The sequence below is a fragment of the Zeus faber genome (genome assembly GCF_960531495.2).
Source record: "Zeus faber genome assembly, chromosome: 22".
In the NCBI taxonomy this organism is placed as follows: domain Eukaryota; kingdom Metazoa; phylum Chordata; class Actinopteri; order Zeiformes; family Zeidae; genus Zeus; species Zeus faber.
In genome coordinates this window covers 4,301,581-4,321,844 of record NC_137209.1, presented here as the reverse complement: position 1 = coordinate 4,321,844, position 20,264 = coordinate 4,301,581, and the positions used below count along the sequence as shown (strand labels likewise).

Sequence of the window (20,264 nt, the reverse complement as noted above, 5' to 3'; positions counted from 1 at the left end):
CGCCCTGCTCTACCACCCCAGCTGGCTCCACCACCGCAGACCGCTCCACTCTGCTAATGTTCGGCTACTTCCAGTAGATCGGCAAAGTTTTTTCATTAATCACTGCTCCAAATGTAGATTGATGTGGACCTGGGACCACAAAATGTCTGAACTGCCTGAATCCATTCATTCATGCCCGTGGGTTCAGTGCTGTGCGCCAGACACTTTCAGCCTGAAAAACGCCAAGGAGAAAAATAATAATAATATAGCTGCCAAGATTTTGTCACACTGAGGAAAACCTGCCATGATCGAGGGTCGGTCCGAGTCCGCCATGTCCACGTCGAGATTGGTGCGGTGTTTTTTTAACATAGATTTAATGTTCTGGAAATACATTTTGTATAAATAACATCAATAACAACACAGACATGTATGTCGGTTACCAGTACTTCATTGGCTCATGTGTTCGACAAATCACCGTGGACTTACATCTGGACCAATCACTGTGCACTTACGTTGTTGATGTCCCTCAAGAACGGTGTTTTAACAATAACTATCGTTCTAGGATCATGCAGTGCGGACACAAAAGAAGCGACGGTTCCGCCAAAGATTCTTAGAACTTCCTGCGGTGCAAAAACGCCCTCTGTCACCGATTATAGTTTTCGGGGTTTTGTGAAATGCAGCATGAGTTACGGTTTCCATTAAAGGCAGTCATCGGTTCAGGTTGTTGGTCCACGCCAGTGGTACTCAACCTTTCCCAGCTCAGAAGCCACATTAACAAAAAATATTTTAGCAAATTTCTGAAAAATGGGCAAGCGTAAGGATCTGAGTGACTTTGACAAGGGCCAAATTGTGATAGCTAGAAGGTCAGAGCATCTCCAAAACACCAGGACTTGTGGGGTGTTCCCGGTATGCAGTGCCTACAAAAAGTGGTCCAAGATAGGACAACCGGTGAACCGGCGCCATGGCCATGGGCACCCAAGGCTCATTGGTGCGCATCGGGAGTGAAGGCTAGCCAGTCTGGTCCGATCCCACAGAAGAGCACAAAGTGCTGAAAAGGTTAATGCTGGCTATAATAGAAAGTACTGTTCAGCACTATTCGTGCGTGGAACGATAGTGACAAGGGCCGTAAAGTGGTGGTAGGACCAACCAGAGGCCGCGATTCAGGAGGCTCTTACTGACATAGACTGGCACTGGTTCCAACCAAGACCCAGTGACGTCAGCGAGCTTACGGAAGTAGCTACGAGCTTCCTAGCCATGTTAGCGGACAGAATTGCTCCCACAGTGAAAGTTTGGATATTTACAAACTAGAAACCGTGGGTCGATGAATCCATCCACGGCGCTCTGAATGCTCCAACACTTACAACGGTCTTGTATCCGGAAATATGGACAATTACAAAGCGGCGTCATACAATCTGCGGAGGGTGGTGAAGGACGCTAAACGAACGTACAGGGACAGAGTGAAGCGACAGATGGCGCAACGGGCCAGACGCATGGCAGGGCTGCGGACTATTACTAACTACAACAGCAGCTCCTTCCCAGCCACAAGTGTGGACACCTCCCTAGCCAACGAACTGAACTCCTTTTTTGCGCGGTTTGAGTCTGGCAACAACACCGCTAGCTCGCCGGCTAATTGGAATTACACCGCTGAAGATGAGCGCACACTCTTTGTCCGAGCATGACGTCAGAACACCAGGAAAAGCTGCGGGCTCAGATGGCATATCTGGACGAGTACTAAAGACCTGTGCTAACCAGCTAGCCCCAGTGCTCACTAGGATATTCAACGCCTCCCTGGCCGAATCAGTGGTCCCATCCTGCTTCAAGAGGTCCACCATTATTCCTGTCCCAAAGATTGCCTCTCCAGCCTGCCTGAATGACTACCGGCCGGTATTAATCAAGCACAAGTCACCTCAGTGGTCATGTAGTGCTTCGAGAGGCTGATTAAGGATTACATCAGCGCCTCCCTCCCCTGCACCTTGGACTCACTGCAGTTTGAGTACCGGCTGAACAGACCCAAGGACGACATGGTCTCCATGGTACTACACACCACGCTCACGCACGTGGATGGCCGGAGGGGGCCTATGTGAGATTGATAGCTCAGCTTTCAATAACATAGTCCCCACCAGACTTGCTGTCAAACTGCGGTAGCTAGGACTGAGCACTGCACTGTGTGCCTGGATTCAGGACTCCCTCTCAGCACGGCCCAAGGTGGTTAGGGTGGGGAGGCACATGTCCAGCTCCCTCACCTTGAACACAGGATGCCCCGAGGGCGGCATCCTCAGGCCCCTACTGTACTCCCTGTACACACATGACTGTGTGGCCAGGTCCAGCTCCAACACCATCATCAAGTTTGCTGACGACACCATCTTGGTGGGCCTAATCACTGACAACGATGAGAAGGCCTACCGCCAGGAGGTGGCTGACCTCACGCACGCGCCCTTGGTGATAAATGGGGCTTCTGTTGACAGGGTGAGCAGCTTCAAGTACCTGGGAGTCCACATCACAGAGGACTTAACATGGACTACACACATAGACACTGATGAGAAAGGCGAGGCAGCGTCTTTACCACCTCAGGCAGCTGAGGAAATTCCAGGTCTGTGAGGATCCTCAAGTCCTTCTACTCTGGAGCAGTGGAGAGCATCCTGACAGGCAACATCACTGCCTGGTTTGGGAACTGTACTGCTCAGGAAAGGCAGAGGGGGATGCATTCAGCCCACCGTACCACTGGAACTACCCTCGCCTACCTGCAGGACTTATACACCAGGAGGTGTAGTAGCAGAGCCTGCAGGATCAGGAAGGATCCTCACCACCCCAACAACAGACTGTTCCAGCTGCTGCGTTCATAAGAACTGTGAACGCTGACCTCACCAGGGGTCCCAACAAAATGCACACTCACATAGGCCCCACTGCCTCACTGTACTATATGTAGCCTACTGTACTGTAAGTTACTGTATCACTGTTCTGGATTACTGCATACTGCGCTGTATTGCTGTTCTGTTCAGTGTTACTGTATTGCTGTGTCGTACTGTTGTATACTGTACTGTATATCTCCATACACACTTTATTTACATGCACTTTACTGCAGATATCTATATATGCAAATAGCCTATCCTATATACATAACTCTATTCCGTGTACTTCTATTTTGTAACCCCACTCTGTATTACCTTTTTGAGTCTTATATTATTTTTATTTATATTATTCCATTCACTAACTGCATTACGTTTTAGGCATTAGTTAGTTTCAGTTAGTTAGCTAGGTGGAAATTAGGTTAGCTATAATGTTTGGTTTTAGAAACAATTGTGCATAATCTCCGGGTGCGTTGCAAAAACATTTCACTGCATAAATGTATGAACGTATGTATATGTATGTGATAAATAAATCTCTTGAATCTTGAAATGTTGTCCTTCCTTAGACAACTCTTGGTAGGTACTAACCATTGCATACTGGGAACACCCCACAAGACCTGCCGTTTTATAGATGCAGCCATCACAATTTGGCCCTTGTCAAAGTGGCTCAGATCCTTACACTTGCCCATTTTTCTGCTTCCAACACATCAACTTCTAGAACTGACTGTTCACTTGCTGCTTAATATATCCCACCCTTGATAGGTGCCACTGGAACAAGATGAGCAATGTTATTCACTTCACCTGTCAACGGTTTGAACGTTGTGGCTGATCGGTGTATGTATATGACCTTTGCGTTATTAATATGACTTGAGGTGACCGAAGGATAAAATATCTATAAAAAAAAAAAACGTATTAAATCATATTTCAGCCCAAACTACTGTTAGCTCAATATTACACCAAAGTTGCCCCGACTTTTGTGCAGATATGAGACTGCTACTATTGCTGCTGCTGTTTTCTCTTGCTGCTATTGTTTCTGCTGGTATTGTCGTTGCTGCTGCTAACCTTATATCTAAACTTAACCATCCACCGTGACTGGATTTGTATGAGATGGTGCACACAGTTGAAATCTCAGTGTCTGGTGAGGGCTGCCACTTCCGGTGACATCTTTGCTGTGCGTTGCTTCCCTGAGAACTGTTGACTCAATACAGATGAGATTTCTGGTTTCGGTGACATCTTCGCTTGTGCGCTGTCGCTGCTGCTGTTGCTGCTGTTTTTGCTGCTGCTATTGTTGCTGCTGGTACAGTAGCCGCTAGTGTTGCTATTGCTGCGGGTGGTATTGTTGGTGCTGCTAACCTTATACCTTAACTGGTGTTGTCGTTAACCATCTCTGACCTTATTCCTTAATCTAATCATCCTGCACATTATACCTAAACATTACAATCCCTAAACGTATACCTATACTTAACCATCTCTAAACTTATACCCTAATTTAAATATCTCTTACTTTGTACCTCAACTCAACATCTCTAAGATCTCTAACCTGGGTGACTTTTCCAGTTCCGGTGAGAGCTACCACTTCCGATTCCGGTGAGGTCTTTACATGTGCATTACTGTTGTTGCTCCTGCTTTGGTTTTGCTGTTGTTGCTGCTGGTGTTGATGTTGCTGTGGTTGTTTCTGTTGTGATATTACACTTAGACGATCATAAGAAGAGTGTGTTTTCGGAGAGAACGAGTCAAAAGGATCTCCCTCCCGAGGTCTGATTGAAAACTTGACCCATAACTTAGAGACAAAGGACCGTGACTGGATTAAGATGAGATGGTGCACAGTTGAAATGTCAATTTCCGGTGAGGGCTACCACTTTCGGTTCCGGTGACATCTTTGCTGTGCTTTGCTTCGTTGAAATGAGATGGTACACACTGTTGACTCAATACAGATGAGGAGATTTCTGGTTTCGGTGAGAGCTACCACTTCCAGTCCCGGTGACGTCTCCGCTTCTGCGCTGTTGCTGTTTTTGTTTCTGCTGTTGTCTGCTGCTGGTATTGTCACTGCTGGTGTCGTCCTTGCTGCTGCTGCTGGTGCTGTTGTTGGTGCCGCTAACCTTATACCTTAACTAGTGTGGCTGCTGCTTACATGGTACGTAAACTTGACTCTCGCATGCCTTATACCTCAACTTAACGTAGCCCTATACCTCAACTTAACCATCTCTAACCTGAGTAACCTTTCCAGTTCCGGTGAGAGCTACCACTTCCGGTTCTGGTGACGTCTTTGCGTGTACGTTGCTGCTGTTGTTAGTGCTGCTGGTGTCGATGTTGCTGCTGCCCGTTGTTGTTGTTTCTGTGGCTGTTGTTGTTGCTGTTGTTGTGTTCTGTTGCTATTGCTGCCACTGTGTTTGGAGTCGCTTTTATTGTTGTTTTTGTTGTCTTTGTTGTTGCTGTTGTTTCAGGGGCATAGTTTTGTAATGACCGGCTGACAACTATGTTCTCTTTCTTTTTGTATTTCTTTGTAAAGCGCTTTGTGTTGCCCTGGTATGAAATGCGCTCTATAAATAAAATGTGACTTGACTTAAAACTGTTGGCTTCATTGATTGTTTTGCCTCATATCCTGTCAGACTGATGGCGCCATGGCTACACTCATATGACCGTATAAACACATCTTCTGTCAGAAACAAAGGAATAAAATGAACAAACACACGCGTTAGCGTGTTCGATTTGTCAGCCAAAAGATTATTTAAGAAGAGGACCAAAATCACATAAAGGGGCAAAAGGAGATGTGTGCACAATCAAGGGAACCCTGGATTACTGGATGGTCATTTAAAAAGGCGTACTGTGCAGGGGTCCCCCCCCCTACCTATTTTTAACTAAGTTCCCCAATGGCGGGTTATCTCCCAAATAGGAGCCTTTCTGTGTGGAGTTTGCATGTTCTCCCCGTGCTCACATGGGGTTTCCTCCACCTCACGTCAGTAAGGACCCCCCTCAAAAACATGCACACATCATCGTCTGACCAGCGATGGACACTTATCACCTGGTCCCCGGGCGCGTCCACGTATGCTGCCCACTGCTCCTGGCTGTGGCCCCAGAGGAAGGACAGGCCAGGATGGGTTAAATGCAGAGGAGCCATTTCACCAGCCACCATCCAAAGCATGTGTGTGTGTGTGCAAGCATGTGTTGTAGTGTGGTGTGTTGTGTGACAAATAAAGACTGTTTCTTCTTCTTTTCTTCTTTCTTCAATTCACACAAAAGAATCAAAAGCGAGTGTGGTAGGGGTTTTGGCGCCATCTGCAGGTGGAAAGAGCCAGCATGGGCAACCAGAAGGGGACGCAGAACTGCGGTGGTTTTACCTGTCTCCTGACAGTGAGGCTGGGCTCCCACTACAAACTGCACCCAACATTTGTGATAACTTTGTCTGGAAAGACAAACGTCTTGATTTTTGGTTGAAATAAACCCCTGGCTTAGGCTGGTTTTCATTCTAGCTGCCTCCTGTTCCATCTCTACCCCACAACCGACAAGAGAGACTTGGTTACACCAAGGTTTTACCGTTGCGAGCGAAATTGGCGATGGCGAGCGCCCCGGCCAGCTGCAGCTGATGGTTGTGGGATGGGATCCAGGACAAAACCCTCTGGAACACGCTGCCCTTGCCTCCCTCGAACAGCTTCTGCATGGACTCGTCTGCATGTGGTCATGGGGGAAGAGGTTGGAGGAACAGGAGAATATAGTCAGCATTACAATAAAAGGAACGGTCCCGTTTAGATTCGATGTGCAATGGCTGGCTCAACAGTCTGGGCTCTGAATGTTAAATTTGGGGAGGGGCTGTTCTATTTCGAGTTGTTGAATTTGGTATGTCCAAAAACCTATAGTATGCTCAAATAGTGAAATAGTGAAAATAATATGCCATAATATGGGGGGGGGGGGTGAGAGAGTGAGTGAATATCTTATGTATGACTTATGTACCTTTATAACCCACATATTTAAGACGCCATTTTCAGGTCTGTAATGAAATATTCAGTAAGAGGATCAATAATTCATCCTTTACATCAGTGCTAGACAGAGGCTCTTCAGTGTAGGCCAAGAAGAACCATGCCCCCCCTGTTAAAGACATAATCTCAGAGACGCAAATCCTTAAAAGAGAAACTAAAAGGAACCTGAACTGTTGTTTTAGGAGAGAGAAAGAGGTGGATTGATAGAGTGAGATAGAAAAATAGAGTGAGAAACAGAGAAAAATATGGAAATAGAGAGCTAAAAAGACATACATGTATATGGCTACACAGGTGAAGAGAGAAAAATACAGATAGAGGGAGGGACAAATGGAAAGTTGGTGTGCTTGTTTACCTCCCAGCAGTAGGAGCACCATCAGGTCAGAGGCGGTCTTGAGCTGAGCCATGTCCTCCTCCGTCTCCCCGTCTACAGTCTGGGCCACAACCTGCAGCAGGCCCTCCACCAGGCCGGCCTCCACCAGCTGCAGCTTAATTACATCTGGGAGAGGAAGGAAGGAAGTAAACGTGAGGAAGGGGAGGAGGGGGTGTGAGAGAGAGAACCAGTTTAATATGCAGAAGACAGTTGGTGTGAAAAACACTGTTTGTTGGTTTTCGCAGCGGCGTATTGACATTCTGTGTTCTGTGAGGACAGAAAAGAAACAACAAAAAAAACATAAAAAGGAATCCACGAATCTGGATTATCGGTCTCAACACTTAAATCAAGAGTAAACTGGCATTATTAGATGAGAATATTTCCGGTCACGACAATCAAGACATTCACTCTGAATGTGAACAATGTGAATTTACAGTTAAAGTGGTTTTTTTTCAAAAACGACCATATTTGATGACTTAATTTTAATGTCACTTTTTTAAGAAACGGCTATATGCCATTGACATCATTGGTGACGGGGTCCACCTTTCCCGGCAGGAATGTAAAGTATGTTGGGTATGTCTAGGAAATTAATGGCAGCTGTGGTGAATTTGACAAGCAAAAAACAAAACCAATCGTCGGAAGAAGACATTTTTGAGGAAAGGATTTGACCGTCTCAAGAGTGAAGATGGGGTAAACTCAGATGGGGAAAAGGGGTGTGTTACATTTTCAAATGGAATTCCGGGAGTGTACTCCACCAAATTCGGACAATCTTATGGGTTTCCACTTTAAAGGGCTCAGTTAGGGGCATCTGGTCGGGGAGGGGGGGTTGGATTCAACCTTCTTTTTCTTTATTTTTATTTGTGCCATGGAGAGCCGTGGAGAACTAAAACTTGTCATCTACATGAGCATCCTCTCCGCACGCTTTGCACAAATGTCATCAGTAGCTCACCTGCCATCTTTCATGCTGTCTACATCACAAGTATGAAGAAACATACAATTTATGTTTATTTATGTTTAAAAGACCAGGATTTTTTACTGCTCTAAAAACATGTTTGAGTGTGTCTTGCAATACCGAATTGCAACACCTCAAAAAAGAATAATACAAATATTATCCTCCTCAAATTTAACACCGGCGGCGAGGTCATAGTATGAAAGAGAAAGGTCGCCACTGCCAATTCCCATCCCTAACAATTCAGGCACGTCAAGTGCGGAGAGGCGGCGAGACGGAGGGGACGTAAAGACGGCTGTGAGGCGACACCATGGAAGTGCCTCGTCATAACCATGACCAAGAGCTCAGCCGCTGGTGTTTGCCAATTAACACGCAGGGAGTGGATCATAATCAGAAAGTGGTCGCAGCCAACAAGGTTTTCCCTGTGTAACCTCAAACTCTACTGAGGAGCGAGGAACATGATGACTATTCATATGAAACAGAGACGGATAGAGAAAGAAAGGAAGAATAGCGGTTTACAGGTTTTGTTGTTGATGTACTATGTATGACCATATTCCATGTATTCATTAAATATAGCGTCTTACTGACCGTTTTAGAGCTCCTTTCTGTTTTTGCATTAACATGTTTTCATTTCTTTGTCAAAACATTATTGACAATAACATCCAAATGTCAAAGCTTTGAATTGAAAGACGGAGGTAGAGGCAAGAGAGGCAGAAAGACAAAAGAAAGATAGATCAAATGGAAAGAAAAGCAGCAAGAGCGAAACAAAAGCCACGTTTCCACCGCAGGAACTTTCCCCAGGAACGAGGAAGCTTTGGAGGAACTCAGTGAGTTTCCACCGCAGGGATCAGGGTCTAAATTGGGGGGAGTAGCACTTTTCAAAAGTCCAGGAAGTTTGAGGGTGGGGCTTGCAGCGCTGAACATTTCTGATTGGTCGAGTACTGGCAGCATTTTGCAGCCTCCTACACAGTAGACCCAGGTTCAATTCCCTCTGTGTGAACCCAGGTTCTTCAATATGCTTCAGACTTGATAATAAAATCTTGAGTGTGAGTGAATATTTTTGTTGACAGTAAATACAAGGACAGAAAAATTGATAAAGAAAGACAACCAAACTGATATTCCACTTTATCACTTTGGTTGTCTTTCTTTATCCATTGTCTGTCTTGAAGACCCTATTATTATTGCTCTGTTTATTCTTCTTCTTCTTCTTCTTCTTCTTCAGCCGTTTTGAGTCGGCTTTTTGGGGGCCTTAAGTAACTCGAAAACTCACAAAACTTTGCACACTCGTCAGTCCCGGTGAGGCATTTGATATTCTATTGATTCCCTGTATGGGTGTGGCAAAATGGCTCGCTAGCGCCCCCTAGAAAATAAAAATAAAACATTTAAACATCAAACCTATTTTCACAACTCCACTACCATTTTTTTTTCCCCCACGAAAACTCACGAAACTCAATGCACATTCAGTATGTAACATCAGCGCCATGACCTAAATCCAACAGGGGGTGGGCCATATTTAATTAAATGTGCCATTTTAGTCACTTTTTGGTCATTTCTATGTTTTGTACTTTCACAAACTCCTCCTAGGTGATTTATCGGATTGACTTCAAACTAGGTGAGTGCCTTCAAGACCTTCACGATTAAAAGTTGTTAAAATATTGAGTTTTCATCACACGGTGTGGGCATGGCAAAGCGTTGAATTTCATGTCAAACTCCTCCTAGGCGATTCAATCGACTTCAAACCTGGGTCCCACCGACACCTGCATGTCAAGTCATCGCTGCTTGCAGCTTTAATTCTTCTTGTTGTTGTATACAGTAGTCTTCTGCATTACCGCCACCTAATGGACTGGAGTGGGGCAGTTTGTTGTATAATGGCACGCAAAAATTACGTGTAAAAACAGCCACTGCTTTTTCATACGTCAGAGGACTAATTTGCATACTCTTCGTTGGACTTTAGACCGCGGTGGAGACAGAGACAACAACAGCCTCAAGGAACCTTTAAGTTCCTGAAAAAAAAGTTGCAGGCACTTTGGGTGGAAACGCGGCTAAAGAGACAGACACGAGAGAGAGAGAGAGAGAGAGAGAGAGAAAATGGGAAATAGAGACGGAGAGGGGACCATAGAGAGGGAAATAGAGAGAGTTCTAGAGCAGAGTGTAGGACGTTGTCATGACAACCAGCAGTGTGGGAGAACCCAGTGCGCCTGGAATGGTGATACAGTGGTACCTCGACCTACGACTGTAATTCGTTCTATAAGAACGGTCGTATGTTAAAACAATCGTATGTCGAAGCAATTTTTCCCATATAAATTATGAAATCATGAAGGTTGAAAATAAACAAAATACACAGCACAAACAAAATGACTGCTGACTGGCCGCCAACGCACCAACTGCAAATTTCCACGGTCGTATCTTGGAGCAGTCAGTCGCAAGTCCATACAAATTTTCACGACTATTGCTACTCATATGTTGGATTAGTCGTAAGTAGATGCAGTCATAAGTCCAGGTACCACAGTAATAGCATCCAGTGAGATACCCCCTCCCATACACACACACACACACACACACACACACACAACAACACACACACAGCGACACAGACACACAGACAGAGAGAGCAAACAAATGGGAGCAGCCATGACAAAGAAGTGAGCAAGGGCTGCGGGGAAAACATGACTCGGCTACGATTCGATGTACACACAATGTCAAAAGGCATGGGAGAACGGTAGCCATGTTTGTGGTTATTGTTTTTGTTGCATATTTCGGAGTCTGGAGATAAAACGTTATGAAGGAGTGACTGCCCCTACCGTTCTCTGCCAGTGGGGCCAGGACCTCAAAAACCATCTCCCTCTTCTCGTGCTCGGTCTGCTTCTGGAAGAGACGCACCAGCTCCTCGGCGATGTTTGTTGACGCAAACTGCTCCTTACTCGACTCTGGCAGAACCGACAAGGAGGAAACGCGTTCACCACTAGTGGCAATAAAAGGGCAACATGTTCGTCAGACATTCCATATTCTTTCATGTATGTTTAGTAGAAGGGTGGGCCAATCGGTCACAAAATAAGCAATCTGGGCACAAAGACAAGCTTTTGCACGGCATCAACACATATGGACATTTGTCACCAGTTGTTGGGATTTTTCAGCGTAGTATTCAAGAGTAGTATTGTTTAAACAAGCAATCAAGTGGTTTGTTGTAATTCAGACGTAATTCAGACATAAAACAACCGCTAAGCCTAAGTGACCCCTAAGCGTAAACTCGATATGGTACAGTAGCCCATGTGTGCTTAAACTTCATCTTGCAGCAGTGCAATGACCCACAATCAATCTGTAGATGGCACTGTCTTTTGGGGCCTTTTCACACCTAGATAGTCCTCGTCAGGGTTCACTCGTTTGTTACATAGTATGTTTTCCATTTTAGTCAGCGAAAATTGAAGGTTTTTCATGTGACCTGTGCAACTTGTGGCAGCAATGCATATATAAAGCAGTTTACATGTATATATAATAAGCAAAGAAGTCGATGACTTCAAGTACCTGGGTTCATGGGTCAACTCAACTGAGCAAGATCTGAAAGTGAGGAAGGCACATGCATGGAGGGCCCTGAACGGCATGTCCAGTGTATGGAACGCCAACCTCCCCCGCCAAATCAAACTCAGCTTCTTCTATGCGACAGTAGAGTCCGTTCTCCTCTATGGCAGTGAATGCTGGTCCCTGAAGCCAACCCTAGGGAAGTCCCTGGACGGGTGCTACACCAGGATGTTGGGTGTAGTGCTTAACATCAGCAAGAGTACACATGTAACCAACAGAATTCCAAGGGTGGGCGAGAAGATTGCTGCAAGGAGAATGAGACTAACAGGACACTGCCAAAGACACCAGGAGCTGCCAGCCAGCAAACTGGTACTGTGGGAGCCAACACATGGGCACCGGTCACGAGGACGTCCCACTTTAACATATGTGGATGTACTCAAGAATGATGCGGGAGCACAAAGCACCAACGAGCTGGCCGGATGTATGGAGAACCGGGATGACTGGAAACAACGATGGAAGGCTCGTCTGAGGACACGTCGTTCGATCGATCCAACATTATTCCCTGATTCTCTCACCAACATATGCCACATTTTTGTGTGTTTTCTCTAGTTATTCCTTACTCCAGGTGAAATGCCAGGGTTAAATTCTCACTACTGATGTGTATATACAGGATTTCCTAAGATTTAGATTTCGTCTACAAGATCCATTTTACCCAGAATTGAAGGCCTACAGAACAGATGAAAACTTTTGGTTCCTTTTCAAAGTCTTGAATTGAATAAAGGTAACATATAGTAGCAGCTTTTAAAAGTCTTGAGCAAGGGCCACCTTACGTGATTTTCAAGGCCGAATTGGAACCGATTTGTGATCGGCCTGAGTCAAGGGTAGTCGCAATGTAAAATCGTAGCTGTCGTCAATGTGTGTGTGTGATTGAAAGACTCAACTCTGTCCCTATATGATCCCAATCGGCCAGGTCTTGATTCAATCAAATGTGTTTGATTTTATCGGGGCTAGTATTTCCAAAAATCCTTTGGTGTGTGCGCGTCAAAGACTCAAATCGCAATGGCAATTTTCAAGAGCCAATGAGATTTTGCGCCTGCACGATGGCAAAGCCGAAGTGGCAAGTGGGCATGTGTGGACTTCTGAAATGAGGGCGACTTGTGGAATAGTGTCAGACACATGAGTGTCTAATAAGTGTATAATGTCAGCGCTGCAAGTTCGCTGCGCAAACAACCATAGTAGCGAGCTGTACGGCATCCATGTTTGTTTTGGTGTCAAAAGTATTGCGAGATATTGAGCATCTCGTGGGAAGATACATTCTCGCGAGTAATCGAGTACCACAAAACTTTTGTCTGTTCTTTGTCTTTATATTTGTGCTCCTCAAAGACAGCAGTTATGTGTGTGCGCGCAGAAGAGAAGTGGAAATCTGCAAATTTCAGTTGTTAAATGCGCTCAGTTGTTAAATACCGTTCAATCTTTTCATTGTTGTTCACGACTGGGAAAAAATAAAAAATAAACAAAAGACGTTATGTGGTCCCAGCTTTAACCAAAGTGCACCTACCGAGCTCCGCTAAATTCCCAAAGGCTATTAAGCACATCTCCGTTAGGGCCATGTTGTGGGTGTGGAGGCCCAGCAGCTTCACCAGGGTGGGGATCACGCCGATGTTGATCAGCTGGGCCTGCAAGAAATCTGCACAACACAAGAGGACACAGGGAGGAGGAGTGGGGAAAGAGTTGAAAGGTCACACAAGCAGTAAGGTCAAAGGAGATGAAAAGAAAAAGCCCGTGAAACGTTGTCTGGAGCTGAGATTTGATCTAAAGCTGTGTAATTAACGACAGCCATTTGTCATCAGTCAAATGAATTATTTGGTTTTGGGGGTTTCTAAACACGCACGCACGCACGCACGCACGCACGCACGCACGCACGCACGCACACACACACAAATTTTGCACTTCATGCTAGATGTCATATGAGGAAAAGAAAGAGAAGCAGAAGCGTTTGACAGCGGGATTGATATTAATGGTGATGACTCGTGTGAATCAAGCCATAGCACTCAAGCCACACACCAGCCTCCCTCGTCTCTGCTCAGAGGGCTGTTGTGATGTTGTAGAATGCTCCGTCTAGGCCTGTGCGCAATATTACAATAAGCTGCCTTGGAAGCATATCATTGTATGTGATTGTAAGAGAATTAGAATAGTTGGGTTTGAGGTAAAATAAAAGGTTTGAGATATAAAGACACAAAATTTAAATCGACAGTCATGTAAAACATTAGTTAAAGTTAATTCAACTTTGTTTCAGACAATATTGCAAACTGATTAATTTAATCCAAAACAGATGCCTTTTTGCTTAGTAAAGCAATGGCGAATTAAATATTTAATTAAGATTAATTTGGTCAAAAAAAAAAAAAAAAGTGGATATGGATACCAACTGAGCGGACAGATTTATAGTGTGCTTTTCTGTGCAAAACATTTGTACACAGAGCCATTTTGTAATGTAGCAAACAAAAAAACAAAACCTTCGAAAGGAAAAATGTGGATGTTTTTCTCTGCTCACAGCATGTAGTAAAGCTATTAGAAGTCCCTGGGGGAGAAGGAAGAAACCCACATAGATTAGGTTTACAGGACGCAGAATGGATGTTAGCGATAAGGGTTTACAGAGAAGCAAATGAGTAGCATGTGACAGTTAAGGAAAAACAATGTTCCCAATAGTATGCACTCGAACACGTAAAATCGTCCCGGCAAGGTACATCCTCTTAAAGTAAACATCTTACCCCAGCCTTTCTGACCACATTTTTCTTTTCCAACCATAGTGATCGTCTCTGACCAAAATCGTGTGAAACGCTTCAGCGCTTCAAAAGACAAAAAAACTGTTAACATTGGGCATGTAGACAACATATCCAATTCCCAATGTATGGTTTTCAAATTTGTCACGCTAATTCTGTGATGCTGCTTCTGTGTAGACATAATGGAATTATATGTTTCTGAAGAGATGGCTGTATTGTATCAGATTCTGTGTTTGCAAAGTACTTGTGGATGCAGTATTTGTGCACAGGGTCTCACTGTGCTGTAGAAGAATTTGGATCCAACAATGAGTGCATCTCATTAGGTTTTATGTAATTTAGAGCTTGACTTTGATTAGTATTCCCTGTTACAGAACGGAATCCATGATTCCTTCAATGGTGGCAGGTCGTGATGCAGCAAAGCATCTCTAACGACTATGGTTGTCCATCGGAAAGGAGCTTCTTTGAATGCAATGCAGAGTTTGAGTTTCTCTGGACTCAACATTTCACCATGTCAGGCAAAAAGATCCACTCGATCCACTGGTCTCTGGAAAATTGTTCCAGAACCCTTGTGGACCATCCAGGTGCTGTGTGGTAAACTCAAGATCGGCAATCATGCTCTTCCTGTCGGGAAACGGTTTCCGCCTCACTAAACTTTCCAAATTATTTTGTTTTTGGTCAATGTCTCTTTAATGGCTCGATCAGAAGAAGTTGGATGTTGGGGCTTCCTAGCAACATCAACTGTAAGACTGTTGAGGTACCTGGGGATCCGCAGACAAGCCCTACGCCAGACTATCAAGGACACATGAGGGGTGGCAGAGTGGAGTAGCCAGTGGTTCTGGCCGCAGAGGAAAGACCCCAGCTGGTCTCCCAAATCAGCTGGCTAGGCAGATGCAGAGGGGGGTGGTTCTGTGACACCAGAACAGACCGCTGAGCCATCTGGAGACGATCAAAGTAGGGGCCTACTTGACAAGCCAATAACATATCTACCCAGCCGTCCTTATCCCATTTTAAACATAATGTCCTGTGTATTTGACACTTCCTGTCCTTTAGAAATATGGACCACATTTGAGGTGAGTGTGCCATGAGATCCTTGGATGTCGTTTCAAGGTTTTTGTGAATTCCTGGATGATTTCACAAGTGGTTCGAGCTTGACAGAACGGCTACTCTTGGGGGGGGGGGGGAAGAGAACATTGAAGGTGGCTTTGTAATCCTTTACACACCGATTGTCTCTGTTGAAACATCAATAGAAATTGGTGCCATGGAATGAAGAACATAATTCTCCACAGTCACTGCAGAAGCAGTTATTCAGAGTACTACTGTATGTGCTATGCATGATGATTTGATTTTGGTCAGAGACTATTGCTATGTTCAAAATACATACGAAATACAAAACTTCCAAAATCATCCTCAACACACCCATATATTCAAATTAGGTCTCCTTAATGTCAGATGACTTTTTTGTTGTTTTTTTTAAGTAAAAGAAAATAAAATTAGCAATCAAAATAAATAAACTGTCAAAATATTTACTTGCATCTTTCCCCATACATTTTTTTCCTCCACACTTTTGCAAGGAGTAATTAAGATGAAAGACTACAAGTCTCGTCAAGGGAAAGGTGTTGATGCATGGCTCACCTTCATTTCAGATGCTATCCATCATTTAAAACTACATTACAGTAGCTGCAGATCAGTGTCAGTACACGGTAAGAAGTTAAATAACGTGATATGACACAGACCTGTGTTAGACCATCCATTAGGGGGAAAATAAACCAACTCTTGTTCCTAGCAATGAACCTCAGTTCAATCTTCTACAAGGAGATTTAAGTTTTTAGCACGGGAGGAGATTTCCTTTTATTTTCCTGATCAGCGCTCCATAACACTGAGTGGTAAGTTGTTTCTTTTTCTGAACAGGATTCACAGCAAATATGAAAGGTATTTTCCTCAAAAAAATTCTTAATTTCTACTTCTACTAAATCATCTGGTATGATTTAATCAAATATGATCTATCATTTTCATGTTAATTCAACTCTCATCCGGTAGACCGACTGTACCAAAGCAAGCCTCCCGTTATGAAAAGGGCCAAGCTTCAGCAAGTTCCAAAGGCACCTAAACCCTAAACCCTGCTTCTATATCCAATACCAAAGTTGGATTAAAATTAAAATATATATTCATGACTGCGCAACAGGCGGGCTGAAAATTTGTATCCTTTCAACATGACTCCACATCGGTATAAAGGGGCCAATCCAGAGAAAGGCAACATGAGTTTCATAAATACAGAAATAAACAAAACAAAAGACAGCAGTAAGACAGAAAACACAGCATGTACTTTCTCAGTACAAATAAAACTAAGACAGAAAAATGCAATTCTTAACATGTATCAAGTTGTATCTACATTAACATATTACAAATAATACTCTTGTGTGTTTCATTTCTTCTTTGGACAAGGTGGGGAGAGGTAAGCATTACCATTATCATTGCTATAGTTCATCAGCATGCCACAAAAGACAGTCAAGAGCTTCTGATTGTCCGGCTCAGTATTTTGGGAGAGGCACTTAATGTGTTCAGCTACTATCTGTGCCCCTCCGGCCAGGTGCACTGCACTCCTGCCCTCATCTGCAAAACAAGAGAGGCCAGGACACAAATCAACTTAAAATCAATGAGGGGGTAAGAGAAAAAAAACCTAAGGAAACAGAAAAGCCATATAAAGCAGTCAACAACACTGAAATCATTTTGAAATCAAGAGGATTAAAATAAATAAAGTAAACAATAAAAACAGTCAGGATACTTGAATTCATGCTCAATCTGGCATTCTGTGAGGAAAGAGAAAAAAAATTATATATATATATATATATATATCCAAGTTCTGCAGACTCGAGTGGGTTTGAAGAATTACTGCCTTGGTTCAGTCGCAAGAGCCCTCCACTACCATAGCGCTGCTGCACAGCGCAGGGAGCAACACGGAGAAGTGGCAGGACCAGAAGGGACATCAAGGACCCAAGCAATGTTAACAAAGGGGCGATATCAATAACCATGAAGGAATGTCTCCCAATTGCCCAGCTATTTTTCCCCTCCACACACAAAGTCCTATGGGCCCTAAATAAGACTTCCGGTTAGCTTCAATTTATCATTTTATTTCATTTATAGTTGTGGAATTTGGCAAACACATCATATTACAGGTACTCCTCACTTAACAACCGAGTTCCGTTCCTACAACCAGGCCGTTAAGCGAATTGGTCGAAAAACAAGGACCCGTGTTATTTCACGGTAAGGGGGCGTGGCTGGTGTATATAGTGTTATTTCACGGTAAGGGGGCGTGGCTGGTGTATATAGTGTTATTTCACGGTAAGGGGGCGTGGCTGGTGTATATAGTGTCATTTCACGGTAAGGGGGCGTGGCTGGTGTATATAGTGTTATTTCACGGTAAGGGAGCGTGGCTGGTGTATATAGTGTCATTTCACGGTAAGGGGGCGTGGCTGGTGTATATAGTGTTATTTCACGGTAAGGGGGCGTGGCTGGTGTATATAGTGTTATTTCACGGTAAGGGGGCGTGGCTGGTGTATATAGTGTTATTTCACGGTAAGGGGGCGTGGCTGGTGTATATAGTGTTATTTCACGGTAAGGGGCGTGGCTGGTGTATATAGTGTTATTTCGCGGTAAGGGGCCTGGCTGGTGTATATAGTGTTATTTCACGGTAAGGGGCGTGGCTGGTGTATATAGTGTTATTTCACGGTAAGGGGGCCTGGCTGGTGTATATAGTGTTATTTCGCGGTAAGGGGGCGTGGCTGGTGTATATAGTGTTATTTCACGGTAAGGGGGCGTGGCTGGTGTATATAGTGTCATTTCACGGTAAGGGGGCGTGGCTGGTGTATATAGTGTTATTTCACGGTAAGGGAGCGTGGCTGGTGTATATAGTGTCATTTCACGGTAAGGGGGCGTGGCTGGTGTATATAGTGTTATTTCACGGTAAGGGGGCGTGGCTGGTGTATATAGTGTTATTTCACGGTAAGGGGGCGTGGCTGGTGTATATAGTGTTATTTCACGGTAAGGGGGCGTGGCTGGTGTATATAGTGTTATTTCACGGTAAGGGGCGTGGCTGGTGTATATAGTGTTATTTCGCGGTAAGGGGCCTGGCTGGTGTATATAGTGTTATTTCACGGTAAGGGGCGTGGCTGGTGTATATAGTGTTATTTCACGGTAAGGGGGCCTGGCTGGTGTATATAGTGTTATTTCGCGGTAAGGGGGCGTGGCTGGTGTATATAGTGTTATTTCACGGTAAGGGGGCGTGGCTGGTGTATATAGTGTCATTTCGCGGTAAGGGGGCGTGGCTGGTGTATATAGTGTTATTTCACGGTAAGGGGGCGTGGCTGGTGTATATGGTGTTATTTCACGGTAAGGGGGCGTGCCTGGTGTATATAGTGTTATTTCACGGTAAGGGGCGTGGCTGGTGTATATAGTGTTATTTCACGGTAAGGGGGCGTGGCTGGTGTATATAGTGTTATTTCGCGGTAAGGGGGCGTGGCTGGTGTATATAGTGTTATTTCACGGTAAGGGGGTGTGGCTGGTGTATATAGTGTTATTTCGCGGTAAGGGGCGTGGCTGGTGTATATAGTGTTATTTCACGGTAAGGGGGGTGGCTGGTGTATATAGTGTTATTTCACGGTAAGGGGGCGTGGCTGGTGTATATAGTGTTATTTCACGGTAAGGGGGCTTGGCTGGTGTATATAGTGTTATTTCATGGTAAGGGGGCTTGGCTGGTGTATATAGTGTTATTTCACGGTAAGGGGGCGTGGCTGGTGTATATAGTGTTATTTCACGGTAAGGGGCCTGGCTGGTGTATATAGTGTTATTTCACGGTAAGGGGGCGTGGCTGGTGTATATAGTTTTATTTCACGGTAAGGGGGCGTGGCTGGTGTATATAGTGTTATTTCACGGTAAGGGGGGTGGCTAGTGTATATAGTGTTATTTCGCGGTAAGGGGCGTGGCTGGTGTATATAGTGTTATTTCACGGTAAGGGGGCGTGGCCATTGCGAACGCTAATGTAGTGAAAACTGACAAACTGCGGGAACGAGACTGAGAACGGTGATGACGAAGAGATCTATACAGTATATATAGTGTATATAGTATATATAGTGTATACAGTGTATATAGTATATATAGTATATAGAGCGTATATAGTGTATAAAGGGTGATGGGCGATGAGATGCTTGACGCTGAGACACCACAGCACACAATACAGACCGGTCTGAGAGCTGGTCGTAAGTCCAAATAGTTGTTAAACAGGTAGGTCGTGAAGTGAGGAGTACCTGGATTACATTTTTTTGTATTTTTGTATTATAATGAGTACTACTCAGACACTCCAAGGCACAAGGTACTCTCATTTTGCCAAGATGCAAATTAAATGTTCAGAACCTTTAAATATCCACCATCCAACACCTAGTTTCCAGTGCAGGAACTTAGCAAGGTGTATTCTGATGTCACTTACCATAAGCAAGAAGGCAATTGACATCACTAGTTTGACCATTTGATCCAATCAGATATAGCAGTTGTAATAAAGCATGTTCTACCTGGAGAGTCCCTACAGTCTGATTGTAGGGGTTGTTTGTCATTTTACTTTATTCAAGGAGGTCACATTTTTGCTGTAATGTAAGGATTTCAATCAAATTCATTTTCGGAAGCATTCCCCGTACCAATACTGGTACAAAATTTCAGGCCAGAACCCAAAACCAAGTTAAAATATGGTATTGCATTGGATAATACAATCAATACAAACACAAAAGAAAATGAAATAAATAAAAATGCACATTTTAAAGTCTTGACAACTCAATTGCTCACATGTGCCTTATGGCTGAAGGG

General features: G+C 44.3%; 2 protein-coding genes across 3 annotated transcripts in view; both read right to left on the bottom strand.

Moving 5' to 3' along the window:
- cUnh4orf54 (chromosome Un C4orf54 homolog) overlaps window positions 1-20,264 on the bottom strand; it is a 162,749-nt gene that overhangs the window by 61,373 nt on the left and 81,112 nt on the right. The gene's annotated exons all lie outside the window — the stretch shown is intronic.
- Window positions 1-20,264, bottom strand: part of rap1gds1 (RAP1, GTP-GDP dissociation stimulator 1) — a 39,940-nt gene that overhangs the window by 6,721 nt on the left and 12,955 nt on the right. The window contains exons 5-9 of one of the 2 annotated variants that reach the window (XM_080022917.1): window positions 16,878-17,024; window positions 13,193-13,321; window positions 10,920-11,045; window positions 7,152-7,295; window positions 6,360-6,491 (exon numbers count right to left, since the gene is read on the bottom strand). In XM_080022917.1, coding sequence (XP_079879043.1) covers window positions 6,360-6,491; window positions 7,152-7,295; window positions 10,920-11,045; window positions 13,193-13,321; window positions 16,878-17,024 — 678 coding nt within the window. The remainder of the gene's footprint in view (window positions 1-6,359; window positions 6,492-7,151; window positions 7,296-10,919; window positions 11,046-13,192; window positions 13,322-16,877; window positions 17,025-20,264) is intronic. The other variant, XM_080022918.1, reaches the window with a different exon arrangement.